The sequence below is a fragment of the Rhinoraja longicauda genome, unplaced genomic scaffold (assembly GCF_053455715.1).
Source record: "Rhinoraja longicauda isolate Sanriku21f unplaced genomic scaffold, sRhiLon1.1 Scf000668, whole genome shotgun sequence".
NCBI classification, from domain to species: domain Eukaryota; kingdom Metazoa; phylum Chordata; class Chondrichthyes; order Rajiformes; family Arhynchobatidae; genus Rhinoraja; species Rhinoraja longicauda.
In genome coordinates this window covers 1,818-16,401 of record NW_027601884.1, presented here as the reverse complement: position 1 = coordinate 16,401, position 14,584 = coordinate 1,818, and the positions used below count along the sequence as shown (strand labels likewise).

At 46.0% G+C, this 14,584-nt stretch overlaps 1 protein-coding gene across 1 annotated transcript; it reads left to right on the top strand.

Annotated features, from left to right (window-relative positions):
• Window positions 1-252: 252 nt before the first annotated feature.
• On the top strand, window positions 253-6,854 carry LOC144591194 (E3 ubiquitin-protein ligase TRIM17-like; the record flags this gene model as incomplete). The annotated part of the gene is made up of 6 exons (XM_078395483.1): window positions 253-340; window positions 3,271-3,425; window positions 4,791-4,886; window positions 5,749-5,901; window positions 6,626-6,648; window positions 6,742-6,854. Coding segments are annotated over exons 1-6 (628 nt in total), but the record flags the coding sequence as incomplete, so codon positions are not given.
• Between the last annotated feature and the right edge of the window lie 7,730 nt (window positions 6,855-14,584).

Below are 14,584 nucleotides of genomic sequence, written 5' to 3'. Positions count from 1 at the left end.
TGGAACCCAGATCTCTGGCGCTGTGAGGCAGCAACTCTACCGGTACCACCCCTTAATCTTTTGCACTGTGTTTTTGAGTTGTCCTTTCTACAAATTGGCGACTGCATTCCCTACACCTTCAACAGTGGCAGGTTTTCAGTGAGAGGGAGGTGGTGGTTGAGGGGGACCCGTGAACCACTTGCCCTGTGGTTGACTGCAGGGGAATCACCTCTGTTGGCGCCGCAGGTGCATTTGTCCCATAAAATGGTCGTCATGATGGAGACCTTCGGCGCCCATCTTCCCAGACGAAAGCAGACATCGATGGTGAAATCCACCAGCTCCTACTACGCGCCTGCACAAAGTTTGGCCGTCTGAGGAGAAGAGTGTTTGATGAGCGGATCTCCAAAGCTCCACAAATCTCGGTGAACGCTGCCCTGGGCAGGAGAAGCACAGGTTAGGACTCCGACTGGAGAATCTGGTCTATTTCCCTTCACCAAACACAAGGAATGAATCGGGAGGCTTCGGGAAGTTGCAGGAAATATTTGCTGGAAAGGTTTTTTAGATGACGGGGTTCAGGTTCAGGATAAGACCGGAGAAGAGTGTTTGCTTCTCCGGGGAACATAGATAGGGGCTGTCGGGAGATTTGACAGAGGGGTCCAATTTCGGATCCGGATCAATGGGGGCCAATGATCTTCCCATCTGTGGTGGTCAGTGGGAGGAGCCAAGACGACACCGATTTCAACAGAGGCACAACCAGGTGGCCAGGTGGCGAGTGAAGTTGGGCCGAAGGGCCTGTTTCCACGCTGCATCACTCCATGACTCTGTGACTCCAACAAGGGGAATATGATGGAAAATGACCTGCACTGGTGTTGAAAATTCGACAAATTCCATCCGAGGCTTTCGATGCGGAATGTTCACCGCCCCCCACTGTCACTCGTGAGCGGACAAACCTAAATACTCTGGCACAAAGGTTAATGGATCCTACAACACAATTTATCAAGCGATGCGTCGCGTCTCCAAATATAGATTAATCTGAAGACTGGCGCACGAGAGACGGGTGTACTGTTGTGGATTAAAATAAGACCGGAGAGAGGTCTCCGTCCATCCTGATCCCGGGCTGGGAACGGAGATGCGGGCGGCGGGTTCCACTGCCCAACGCCTTCTCAGTTACACCCGAGGCCTCGTTAGCACTGGGCCCCGACCATTTATAATCGAGTCCAACTGCACGGACGCAGGTCTTTCGCCCAACTTGCTCGTGTCGACCAATATGCCCCATCTACACTCGTCCCAGCAGCTCGCGTCTGGCCCATTTCGCTCTAAACCTTTCCCATCCCTGTACCTGCACAAATGCCCTTTAAACGATATTGTAGCAACGTCCCCAATTGCTTCCCCTGCCAGCGTGTTCCATATATCATCTACCCTCTGTGCGTAAAGGTTGCCTCTTGGGTTCCTGTTGAATCTTGCCCTCTCACATTAAAGCTATCTCTGGTTGTTGATGTTATCCCACTTTTCAAGAAAGGAGCGAAAGAAACAGCGGGGGGGATTATAGACCAGTTGGCCTGACATCGGTGGTGGGGAAGATGCTGGAGTCAATTATTAAAGAGATAATAACGGCGCATTTGGATAACGGCTAAAGGATTGTTCCAAGTCAGCATGGATTTATGAAGGGGAAATGCTGCTTGACGAATCTTCTGGAATATTTTGAGGATGTGAAGATAAGATGTCAATAGACGAAGGAGAGCCAGTTGATGTAGTGTATCTAGACTTTCAGAAAGCCTTTGATATGGAGGTTGGTGAGCAAAATTAGAGCACATGGTATTGGAGGTAGGTTATTGGCATGGATAGAGAATTGGTTGGCCGACAGGAAGCAAAGAGTAGGAATAAACCGGTCCTTTACAGAATGATAGGCAGTGGAGTGCTGCAAGGCTCGGTGCTGGGGCCGCAACTATTTACAATATTTATGGATCATTTGGATGAAGGAATTAGAAGTAACACTAGCAAATTTGCGGATGACACAAAGCTGGGTGGTAGTGTTAACTGAGAAGGGGATGTTAGGAGGTTCCAGGGTGACTTGGATAGTTTGAGTGAGTGGGCAGATGCATGGCAGATGCAGTGTAATGTAGATAAATGTGAGATTATCTACTTTAGCGGCAAAAACAAGGAGGCAGATTATTACCTCAATAGTGTCATGTTAGGTAAGGGGGGAGTGCGGCGAGACTTGGGTGTCCTTGTACACCAGTCGCTGAGAGTTGGCGTGCAGGTACAGCAGGCAATGAAGAAAGCTAATGGTATGTTGGCCTACATAACAAGGGGATTTCAGTATAGGTTTAAAGAGGTTCTTCTGCAGTTGTATGGGGCCTTACTCCACATCTGGAGTATTGTGTACAGTTTTGGACTCCTAATTTGAGGAAGGACAGACTTGTAATTGAGGCAGTGCAGCGTAGGTTCACGAGATTGATCCCTGTGATAACGGGACTGTCATATGAGGAAAGATTGAAAAGTCTAGGCTTGTATTCATTGGAGTTTAGAAGGATGAGAGGGGATCTTATAGAGACATATAAAATTATAAAAGGACTGAACAGGTCAGATGCAGGAAAAATGTTCCCAATGTTGGGGGAGTCCAGAACCAGGGGCCACAGTTTAAGGATAAGGGGTAGGCCACTTAGAACGGAGATGAGGAAACACTTTTTCACTCAGAGAGTTGTGAAGGTGTGGAATTCTCTGCCTCAGAAGGCAATGGAGGTAAATTCCCTGGATGCTTTCAAGAGAGAGCTAGATAGAGCTCTTCATGATAGCGGAGTCAGGAGTTATGGGGAGAAGGCAGGAACGGGGTACTGGTTGTGGATGATCAGCCATGATCACGGTGTATGGCGGTGCTGGCTCGAAGGGCAGAGTGGCCTCCTCCTGCACCTATTGTCCATTGTCAAATAACATTCATTGCCCGGGAAGGCAATGGACACTCGCGCTACTGCAGGGGTTGGTCAGCAGCTCCACGTCAGTGAAAGGATTTTGAAGCAGGAAGAGGCGGAGCTAAAATGGCTGCGAAAGACCAGGTCGAGAGTTGGACCGAGGAGGCAGTTTGTCCCATCTGCCTGGATTTCTTCACCGATCCGGTGTCACTGGAGTGTGGGCACAACTTCTGCCGCTCCTGTATCACACAGAGTTGGGACAGGGAGGAGAGAAACTCCTGCCCGGAATGTAGAGAGGTGTTTACAGACCGCACCCTCAGGGTGAGTCGGGCCTTGGCGAGACTGGCTGAGAAAGCTCGAACACTGAGCCTGAATCGGACAGAGGTTGAAAGTAAACTTCACTGCGAGAAACATCAGGAAGAACTGAAGCTGTTTTGTGAAACTGACAAGAAGCTGATCTGTGTGATTTGTGCAGCTGGGCGGGAACACAAGTCTCACAGCTTCATGCCGGTAGATGAAGCTGTTGAATTCTACAAGGTAAAAGCAAATAGATTTTGATCACAATAGACAATAGACAATAGGTGCAGGAGTAGGCCATTCAGCCCTTCGAGCCAGCACCGCCATTCAATGCGATCATGGCTGATCACTCTCAATCAGTACCCCGTTCCTGCCTTCTCCCCATACCCCCTCACTCCGCTATCCTTAAGAGCTCTATCCAGCTCTCTCTTGAAAGCATCCAACGAACTGGCCTCCACTGCCTTCTGAGGCAGAGAATTCCACACCTTCACCACCCTCTGACTGAAAAAGTTCTTCCTCATCTCCGTTCTAAATGGCCTACCCCTTATTCTCAAACTGTGGCCCCTTGTTCTGGACTCCCCCAACATTGGGAACATGTTATCTGCCTCTAATGTGTCCAATCCCCTAATTATCTTATATGTTTCAATAAGATCCCCCCTCATCCTTCTAAATTCCAGTGTATACAAGCCCAATCGCTCCAGCCTTTCAACATACGACAGTCCCGCCATTCCGGGAATTAACCTAGTGAACCTACGCTGCACGCCCTCCATAGCAAGAATATCCTTCCTCAAATTTGGAGACCAAAACTGCACACAGTACTCCAGGTGCGGTCTCACCAGGGCCCGGTACAACTGTAGAAGGACCTCTTTGCTCCTATACTCAACTCCTCTTGTTACGAAGGCCAACATTCCATTGGCTTTCTTCACTGCCTGCTGAACCTGCATGCTTCCTTTCATTGACTGATGCACTAGGACACCCAGATCTCGTTGAACTCCCCCTCCTCCTAACTTGACACCATTCAGATAATAATCTGCCTTTCTATTCTTACTTCCAAAGTGAATAACCTCACACTTATCTACATTAAACTGCATCTGCCATGTATCCGCCCACTCACACAACCTGTCCAAGTCACCCTGCAGCCTTATTGCATCTTCCTCACAATTCACACTACCCCCCAACTTAGTATCATCTGCAAATTTGCTAATGGTACTTTTAATCCCTTCGTCTAAGTCATTAATGTATATCGTAAATAGCTGGGGTCCCAGCACCGAACCTTGCGGTACCCCACTGGTCACTGCCTGCCATTCCGAAAGGGACCCATTTATCCCCACTCTTTGCTTTCTGTCTGTCAACCAATTTTCTATCCATGTCAGTACCCTACCCCCAATACCATGTGCCCTAATTTTGCCCACTAATCTCCTATGTGGGACCTTGTCGAAGGCTTTCTGAAAGTCGAGGTACACCACATCCACTGACTCTCCCTTGTCAATTTTCCTAGTTACATCCTCAAAAAATTCCAGTAGATTTGTCAAGCATGATTTCCCCTTCGTAATCTATTCTTTATTGTCTGACATGTTCATTCTCTGATCTGAAACCCAACTCCAGGATCAGGTGGAATCATCTTTCGAATCTCTCACAGAAAAGAAATCAGACATCGAGGACATGGAACAGCTCCAGGAAGAGAGCATTTCTGGAGTTCAGGTGAGGCTTTGTCTTATTGATTTAAAATTTTTGTGTAGATTCAATCCCTGTGTTGCGTGTAATAAGTGGGCACCTGTATAGAGCTCAGTGGTCGAGGGCCCGAGCTATTGGGAGAGGTTGGGCAGACAAGGACTTTACCAAGTGGAGTGCAGGAGTCTGAATAATGATCTATTGCAGGTGTATAATATCATGAAACGAAATTTTCAGGTGAATACTCAGTCCTTTACCCTGAGTAGGGGGTCGAGAGTGCGAGGGCATTGGTTTAAGGTGAGAGGGAACAGGGTTAATACGGACATTAAGAGCAACTTTGTTAGTGGGTATATGGAACAAGCTGCCAGAGGAGGTAGTTGAGTCAGGTACCATAACAACAGTTTAAACGTCTTTGAATAAATTCCTGGAGAGAAAAGTTTTAGAACTATCTGGGCCAAATGCGGACTGGTGGAAATAGCGCAGATGGGGCGTCTTGGTCGGTATCTAACACCCCTTGCTGTATGAACCTGTGAAGTCTGTCATTCTAAGTGGTGCTGCTGTCTGCTAGTCCTGGTGACCTGGTTCTGTCCAATGAGGGTTAATGGACACATGAAATTGAACAGGTTGCAGGGAATTGTACTGGGGAAATGGGAATGATGTGCTTGTACATTACTTTCACCAACTATTTCAGACTTATTAAGCCGAGCTCTTGAATTGCCAAGGTAATGATAGCAATGGATTAAATAGATGTAAATGGAATTAGTGTAGATACGTACAGAGCCCGGCATGGACATGTTGGTCTGCACTGCAGGACTTGACATTGACTAGCCAAATGGCACATTCCATGTCATGAGGGAACACAATATATTGATTTTGAACTTTCATCTGACAGGAAGAGTCACACAAACTTCAGTCACAGATCACATCCCAGTTTGCTGAACTGCACCAGATTCTCACTGAGAAAGAGCAGTGCTTACTGGGAGAGATCCAGGAGGAAGAGAAGACGATTGTAAAAACAATGGAGAAAAATCTTCAAGAGATTCAAGTGAATTTAAAGTCCATTCAGGAGGAACTCTCACAGTTACAGGAACAGATAGATCACAAGGACGGCGTGATATTTCTGAAGGTGAGGCGAAGTGAAAATGCACAGTCACAAAATGGTGGGTTATAATTTCTGAAATAAACGCCGCATTTACCAGTAATTCAGAACCGGGTCAATGTTCCGTCTGTTCCAACTACTCACCACATCTGACAACAATGCCCCAAATTCCAGGAATCCTCATGTATTCATCCCACTTCAACTTACCTTTATCTGCAATATTGTCTTCAGGCCGTCCTGTGAGTTCCACGTTCTCTTTACTGCATTTCTTATGGAATTTATCAAAAGGTCATTTTAAATTTCAGCTTTGATTTTTGCTCCCCCCACAAGTAGTGATAATTTTTCCATCCCCCACCCATTTAAATCCGACGCTGATCCTAAAATATTCCATCCAATTTTCTGTGACATCTTCTCCAGGTAAAATCCCACGACCTGCCCAGTCTTACTCGTAAGTTGCATGATCTCGCCTATTTTCGTCAACATTCCTAATGCTTTCCCCCATGTTCGATGTCTCTACCAGAATATCCACTTCTTGTCTGTGTGGCACAGGCAAAGAGTTTGGAAATGGGAATTATCAGTGTTTTTTTTTTAGCAATTTGGCGAAACACCCGCTGTCGGGATAATCACGATCCATCTCAGTCTATTGACATTTGTGTTTTATTTATTTCAGGAGGTAGCTGGTCGCAAGACGAGGTAGGACATGCTTTTGACTGAAACAACATATGTATTAAAAGAACAGCTCAAATGCTCAGTTTATAACCAGCTGTTAAATATTTGCAGGTTTAGTGATGAAGCCAAACCAATGTTGGTGGTAGATGACGCGTTGCCAATTGAAACGTTTGATCTCACCTCTTTCTACAACATGGCATTGAGAGAAACATCTGATATCATCAAGCGAGGTAAAACTGATACCTCTTAACAACTCTTTGTGTGAAGAAAACTGTGTTCTCCAGAATTGATATCCCCGCATGAAAATAATGTTTCGATGATCCAGCCTAGATCTTGTTGCAAACTTTGACAGACTTTCTCGCAACCCATAACATTTCCCATTCTCCACAAACGTACTAAATACACCTCCTACATTCACACCCAAGCCACGAAAATATAAAATAAACGGCAAAGGTTGCAGCACCGATCTGTGATACACACCACCAGTCAGAGACCTCCAGGCAGAAAAATCATAGAAACATAGAAAATAGGTGCAGGAGTAGGCCATTCGGCCCTTCGAGCCTGCACTGCCATTCAATATGATCATGGCTGATCATCCAGCTCAGTAGCCTGTACCTGCCTTCTCTCCATACCCCCTGATTCCTTTAGCAAAAAGGGCCACATCTAACTCCCTCTTAAATATAGCCAATGAACTGGCCTCAACTACCTTCTGTGGCAGAGAATTCCACAGACTCACCACTCTCTGTGTGAAGAAATGTTTTCTCATCTCGGTCCTAAAAGACTTCCCCCTTATCCTTAAGCTGTGACCCCTGGTTCTGGACTCCCCCAACATCGGGAACAATCTTCCGGCATCCAGCCTCTCCAACCCCTTAAGAATTTTATATGTTTCTATAAGATCCCCCCTCAGTCTTCTAAATTCCAGCGAGTACAAGCCCAGTCTATCCAGTCTTTCCTCATATGAAAGTCCCGCCATCCCAGGGATCAATCTGGTGAACCTTCTCTGTACTCCCTCTAAGGCAAGAACGTCTTTCCTCAGGTTAGGAGACCAAAACTGCACACAATACTCCAGGTGCGGTCTCACCAAGGCCCTGTACAACTGCAGCAGAACCTCCCTGCTCCTAAACTCAAATCCTCTTGCTATGAATGCCAACATACCATTCGCTTTCTTCACTGCCTGCTGCACCTGCATGCTTGCTTTCAATGACTGGTGCACCATGACACCCAGGTCACGTTGCATTTCCCCTTCTCCCAATCGGTCACCATTCAGGTAATACTCTGCTTTCCTGTTCTTGCCGCCAAAGTGGATAACCTCACATTTATCCACATTATATTGCATCTGCTATGCATTTGCCCACTCGCCTAATCTATCCAAGTCACTCTGCAGCCTCCTAGCATCCTCCTCGCAGCTAACACTGCCACCCAGCTTCGTGTCATCTGCAAACTTAGAGATGTTGCATTCAATTCCCTCGTCCAAATCATTAATTTACACTGTAAATAACTGGGGTCCCAGCACTGAGCCTCGCGTTACCCCACTAGTCACTGCCTGGCATTCCGAAAAGGACCCGTTTATTCCTATTCTTTGCTTCCTGTCCGCCAACCAATTTTCTATCCACCTCAACACTGAACCCTCAATACCGTGTGCTTTAAGTTTGTACACCAATCTCCTATGTGGGACCTTGTCGAAGGCCTTCTGAAAGTCCAGATATAACACATCGACTGGTTCTCCCTTATCCACTCTACTAGTTACATCCTCGAAAAATTCTATAAGATTCATCAGACATGATTTGCCTTTGGTAAATCCATGCAGACTTTGTCCGATGATTTCACCACTTTCCAAATGTGATGCTATCACATCTTTAATAACTGACTCTAGCATTTTCCCCACTACCGATGTTAGGCTAACTGGTCTATAATTCCCCGTTTTCTCTCTCCCTCCCTTTTTAAAAAGTGGGGTTACATTAGCTACCCTCCAATCCTCAGGAACTACTCCAGAATCTAAAGAGTTTTGAAAAATTATCACTAATGCACCCACTATTTCTGAGGCTACTTCTTTAAGCACTCTGGGATGCAGGCTATCTGGCCCTGGGGATTTATCTGTCTTTAATCCACTTAATTTACCTAACACCACTTCCCGACTAACCTGGATTTCCCTCAGTTCCTCCATCTCATTAGACCCCCGGTCCCCCGCTATTTCCGGCAGACGGTTTATGTCTTCCTTAGTGAAGACAGAACCAAAGTATTTGTTCAATTGGTCTGCCATCTCCTTGTTCCCTATGATCAATCACCTGCTTCCGACTGCAAGGGACCTACATTTGTCTTAACTAGTCTTTTTCTCTTGACATATCTATAAAAGCTTTTGCAGTCAGTTTTTATGTTCCTTGCCAGTTTTCCCTCATAATCTATTTTCCCTTTCCTAATTAAGCCCTTTGTCCTCTGCTGGACTCTGAATTTCTCCCAGTCCTCTGGTATGCTACTTTTTCTGGCTAATCTGTATGCTTCATCTTTTGTTTTAATACTATCCTTGATTTCCCTTGTTAGCCACGGATGCACTACCTTTCCTGGTTTGTTCTTTTGCCAAACTGGGATGAACACTTGTTGTAGTTCATCCATGCGACCTTTAAATGCCTTCAATTGCATGTCCACCGTCAAACCTTTCAGTATCAATCGCCAGTCTATCTTCATGCCTCATACCCTCAAAGTTACCTTTCTTTAAGTTCAGAACACTTGTTTCTGTATTGACTTTGTCACTCTCCATCCTAATGAAGAACTCTACCACATTATGATCACTTTTGCCCAAGGGGCCTCGCACAACAAGACTGCTAACTAACCCTTCCTCATTACTCAATACCCAGTCTAGAATGGCCTGTTCTCTCGTTGGTTCCTCGACATGTTGGTTTAGAAAACCATCTCTCAAACATTCCAAGAAATCCTCTTCCTCAGCACCCCTGCCAGTTTGGTTCACCCAATCTATATGTAGAGTGAAGTCACCCATTATAACTGCTGCACCTTTAGTGCACGCATTTCTAATTTCCTGCTTGATACCATCCCCAACCTCACTACTGCTGTTAGGTGGCCTGTACACAACTCCCACTAGCGTTTTCTGCCCCTTAGTGTTTCGTAGCTCGACCCATATCGATTCCACTTCCTCCAAGCTAATGTCCTTCCTTTCCACTGCTTTAATCTCCTCTCTAACCAGTAACGCTACCCCACCTCCTTTTCCTTTCTGTCTATCCCGCCTGAATATAGAATATCCCTGGATGTTGAGCTCCCAGCCTTGGTCACCCTGGAGCCATGTCTCCGTAATCCCAACTATATCATAATCATTAATAACTATCTCCACATTTAATTCATCCACCTTATTACGTATACTCCTTGCATTGAGACACAAAGCCTTCAGGCTTGTTTTTACAACTCTCTTACCCCTTGTACAATTATGTTGAAAAGTGGCCCTTTTTGATTTTTGCCCTGGATTTGTCTGCCTGGCACTTTTACTTTTCACCTTTCTACCTGTTGCTTCTACCCTCATTTTACACCCCTCTGGCTCTCTGCTCCTGCTCCCATCCCCCTGCCACATTAGTTTAAATCCTCCCCGACAGCACTAGCAAACACTCCCCCTAGGACATTGGTTCCATTTAATCCCCAAATTCCACGTCGTAAAAACCCCAGTGAGCGCGGAAATAAAACCAGGGGGAATGTAAATGTGGGAAGAGAGAAATAAACAGCAAGTGGAATCAGAGCTGTCGATCCGTTCATTTCAACGCATTAACTGCGTCACTTCTTGGTCCCTCCAATAGATGGCAGCAACGCCACGCGGTGCGACCACAGACCAGCTGTAACTTTGAGAATTAACTTTGACAATTGCAGAAACAGCGGGAATCTGATTTAATAAGTGACTTTTGTCACCTGTTACCACACCTGCGGCCCAAACCACGTGCATGACTTAAAATGTGGAATAAAAGCAGAAATTGCCACAAATACTCAGCAGGTCAGGCAAGGTGAAACAGACTTTACATTTCAGGTCTAATACAGACGACGAATGGTGTTTCCATTTGGATTTTCAGGATCTGTGTTTTTTTTAACTTTATCCAGTTGATTGGGTGATTGGAATGTGTGACTGAGCATAAACTGCCAACAAAAAACAGAAAACATTGTCGGCATTCAGCAGGTTGGGCAGTATACTATGGGCACAGCGCTGTGGAGTTTAAATATAGCACTATGGCCACAGTGCTATGGGTCACAGATTGTTCACGAAAATTCACGTTTACCAAGGGTGACCATCCCTGTGGGGTGCTGGGGGAATTAGATGCTGACGTTCAGATGAATTGTTGAACTCCAGTGACATCCGCACCATTGGATGAACTTAGTTTCGTATAGTTTAGTTCATTTCAGAGGTGCAGCTCGGAAACAGGCCCTTCAGCCCACCTAGTCCGTGGCAAACCATCAACACTATGACCATTACCATCAACACTATCATACACACTCAGGGGACGTTTTAGAATTCGTAACGGAACCAATTAACCTACCAATCTGCACGTCTTTGAAATGTGGATGGATACCAGAGCACCTGGAGGAAACCCATGTGGTCACACGGAGAATGTACAAACTGTGCAGACAGCACCCGTAGTCAGGATTGAACCCTGACGCTGTATTTCTAAAATTGAAAAGATACTTGGACAGGAACATGGATAGGAAAGGTTTAGAGGGTCGTGGGCCAAATGTGGGGCAGGTAGGACTAGTGTAGACGGGGCATGTTGGTTGAGATGGGCAAGTTGGGCTGTTGGGCCCGTTTCCACACTGTATGACTTAATTGGTGCATCAGGCTTGACTTGGTGTAAGGAATATTGGAATAATTGAGTAGGCAGCATCACCGGAGAACCTCAATAGGTGACATTTCAGATTGAGTCTGAAACGTCGCCTATCCATGTTCTCCAGAGATGCTGCCTGATGAGCGTTTGACTGCACTGGGCCTGTGCTCGCTGGAGTTTAGAAGAATGCGGGGGGACCTCATCAAAACATACTAAATAATGAAAGGCTTGGATAGAGTGGAGATGATGTTTCCACCAGTGGGAGAGTCTAGGTCTAGAGGTCAGATAGAAAAAGTTTTTTTAGGTACGTGAAGAGGAAAAAAATAGTCAAGGCAAATGTGGGTCCCTTGAAGACAGAAGCAGGGGAATTTATTATGGGGAACAAAGAAATGGCAGACGAGTTAAACCGTTACTTTGGATCTGTCTTCACTGAGGAAGATACACACAATCTCCCAAATGTTCTAGGGGCCGGAGAACCTAGGGTGATTTAGGAACTGAAGGAAATCCACATTAGGCAGGAAATGGTTTTGGGTAGACTGATGGCTGATAAATCCCCAGGGCCTGATGGTCTGCATCCCAGGGTACTTAAGGAGGTGGCTCTAGAAATAGTGGAAGCATTGGAGATCATTTTTCAATGTTCTATAGATTCAGGATCAGTTCCTGTGGATTGGAGGATAGCAAATGCTATCCCACTTTTTAAGAAAGGAGGGAGAGAGAAAACGGGTAATTATAGACCAGTTAGTCTGACATCAGTGGTGGGGAAGATGCTGGAGTCAATTATAAAAGACGAAATTGCTGAGCATTTGGATAGCAGTAACAGGATCATTCCGAGTCAGCATGGATTTACGAAGGGGAAATCATGCTTGACAAATCTACTGGAATTTTTTTAGGATGTAACTAGGAAAATTGGCAGGGGAGAGTCGGTGGATGTGGTGTACCTCGACTTTCAGAAAGCCTTCGACAAGGTCCCACATAGGAGATTAGTGGGCAAAATTAGAGCACATGGTATTGGGGGTAGGGTACTGACATGGATAGAAAATTGGTTGACAGACAGAAAGCAAAGAGTGGGGATAAGTGGGTCCCTTTCGGAATGGCAGGCAGTGACCAGTGGGGTACCGCAAGGTTCGGTGCTGGGACCCCAGCTATTTACGATATACATTAATGACTTAGATGAAGGGATTAAAAGTACCATTAGCAAATTTGCAGATGATACTAAGGTGGGGGGTAGTGTGAATTGTGAGGAAGATGCAATAAGGCTGCAGGGTGACTTGGACAGGTTGTGTGAGTGGGCGGATACATAGCAGATGCAGTTTAATGTAGATAAGTGTGAGGTTATTCACTTTGGAAGTAAGAATAGAAAGGCAGATTATTATCTGAATGTTGTTAAGTTAGGAAGAGGGGATGTTCAACGAGATCTGGGTGTCCTAGTGCATCAGTCACTGAAAGGAAGCATGCAGGTACAGCAGGCAGTGAAGAAAGCCAATGGAATGTTGGCCTTCATAACAAGAGGAGTTGAGTATAGGAGCAAAGAGGTCCTTCTACAGTTGTACCGGGCCCTGGTGAGACCGCACCTGGAGTACTGTGTGCAGTTTTGGTCTCCAAATTTGAGGAAGGATATTGTTGCTATTGAGGGCGTGCAGCGTAGGTTCACTAGGTTAATTCCCGGAATGGCGGGACTGTCGTATGTTGAAAGGCTGGAGCAATTAGGCTTGTATACACTGTAATTTAGAAGGATGAGGGGGGATCTTATTGAAACATATAAGATAATTAGGGGATTGGACACATTAGAGGCAGGAAACATGTTCCCAATGTTGGGGGAGTCCAGAACAAGGGGCCACAGTTTAAGAATAAGGGGTAGGCCATTTAGAACGGAGATGAGGAAGAACTTTTTCAGTCAGAGGGTGGTGAAGGTATGGAATTCTCTGCCTTAGAAGGTTGTGGAGGCCAGTTCGTTGGATGCTTTCAAGAGAGAGCTGGATAGAGCTCTTAAGGATAGCGGAGTGAGGGGGTATGGGGAGAAGGCAGGAACGGGGTACTGATTGAGAGTGATCAGCCATGATCGCATTGAATGGTGGTGCTGGCTCGAAGGGCTGAATGGCCTACTCCTGCACCTATTGTCTATTGTCATAGCCTCAGAATTAAAGAATGTTCTTTTGGGAAGGAGATGAGGAGGATTTCCATTTTGCCAGAGGGTAGTGAGTCTGTGGAATTCTTTGCCACACATGGCTGTGGATGTTTTTACGGCAGAAATAGATAGATTAATTTGGATATCAGAGGTTATGGGGAGAAGGCAGGAGAATGGGGTTAGGAGGGAGAGAGAGATCAGCCATGATTGAATGGCGGAGTAGACAATGGGCCGAATGGTGGCGCAGCGGTAGAGTTGCTGCCTTACAGCGAATGCAGCGCCGGAGACTCAGGTTTGATCCTGACTACGGGTGCTGTACTAGAAACATAGAAACATAGAAAATAGGTGCAGGAGTAGGCCATTCGGCGCTTCGAGCCTGCACCACCATTCAATATGATCATGGCTGATCATCCAGCTCAGTAGCCTGTACCTACCTTCTCTCCATACCTCCTGATCCCTTTAGCAAAAAGGGCTACATCTAACTCCCTCTTAAATATAGCCAATGAACTAGCCTCAACTACCTTCTGTGGCAGAGAATTCCACAGACTCACCACTCTCTGTGTGAAGAAATGTTTTCTCATCTCGGTCCTAAAAGACTTCCCCCTTATCCTTAAGCTGTGACCCCTGGTTCTGGACTCCCCCAACATCGGGAACAATCTTCCCGCATCTAGCCTCTCCAACCCCTTAAGAATTTTATATGTTTCTATAAGATCCCCCCTCAGTCTTCTAAATTCCAGCGAGTACAAGCCCAATCTATCCAGTCTTTCCTCATATGCAAGTCCCGCCATCCCAGGGATTAATCTGTTGAACCTTCTCTGTACTCCCTCTAAGGCAAGAACGTCTTTCCTCAGGTTAGGAGACCAAAACTGCACACAATACTCCAGGTGCGGTCTCACCAATGCCCTGTACAACTGCAGCAGAACCTCCCTGCTCCTAAACTCAAATCCTCTTGCTATGAATGCCAACATACCATTCGCTTTCTTCACTGCCTGCTACACCTGCATGCTTGCTTTTAATGACTGGTGCACCA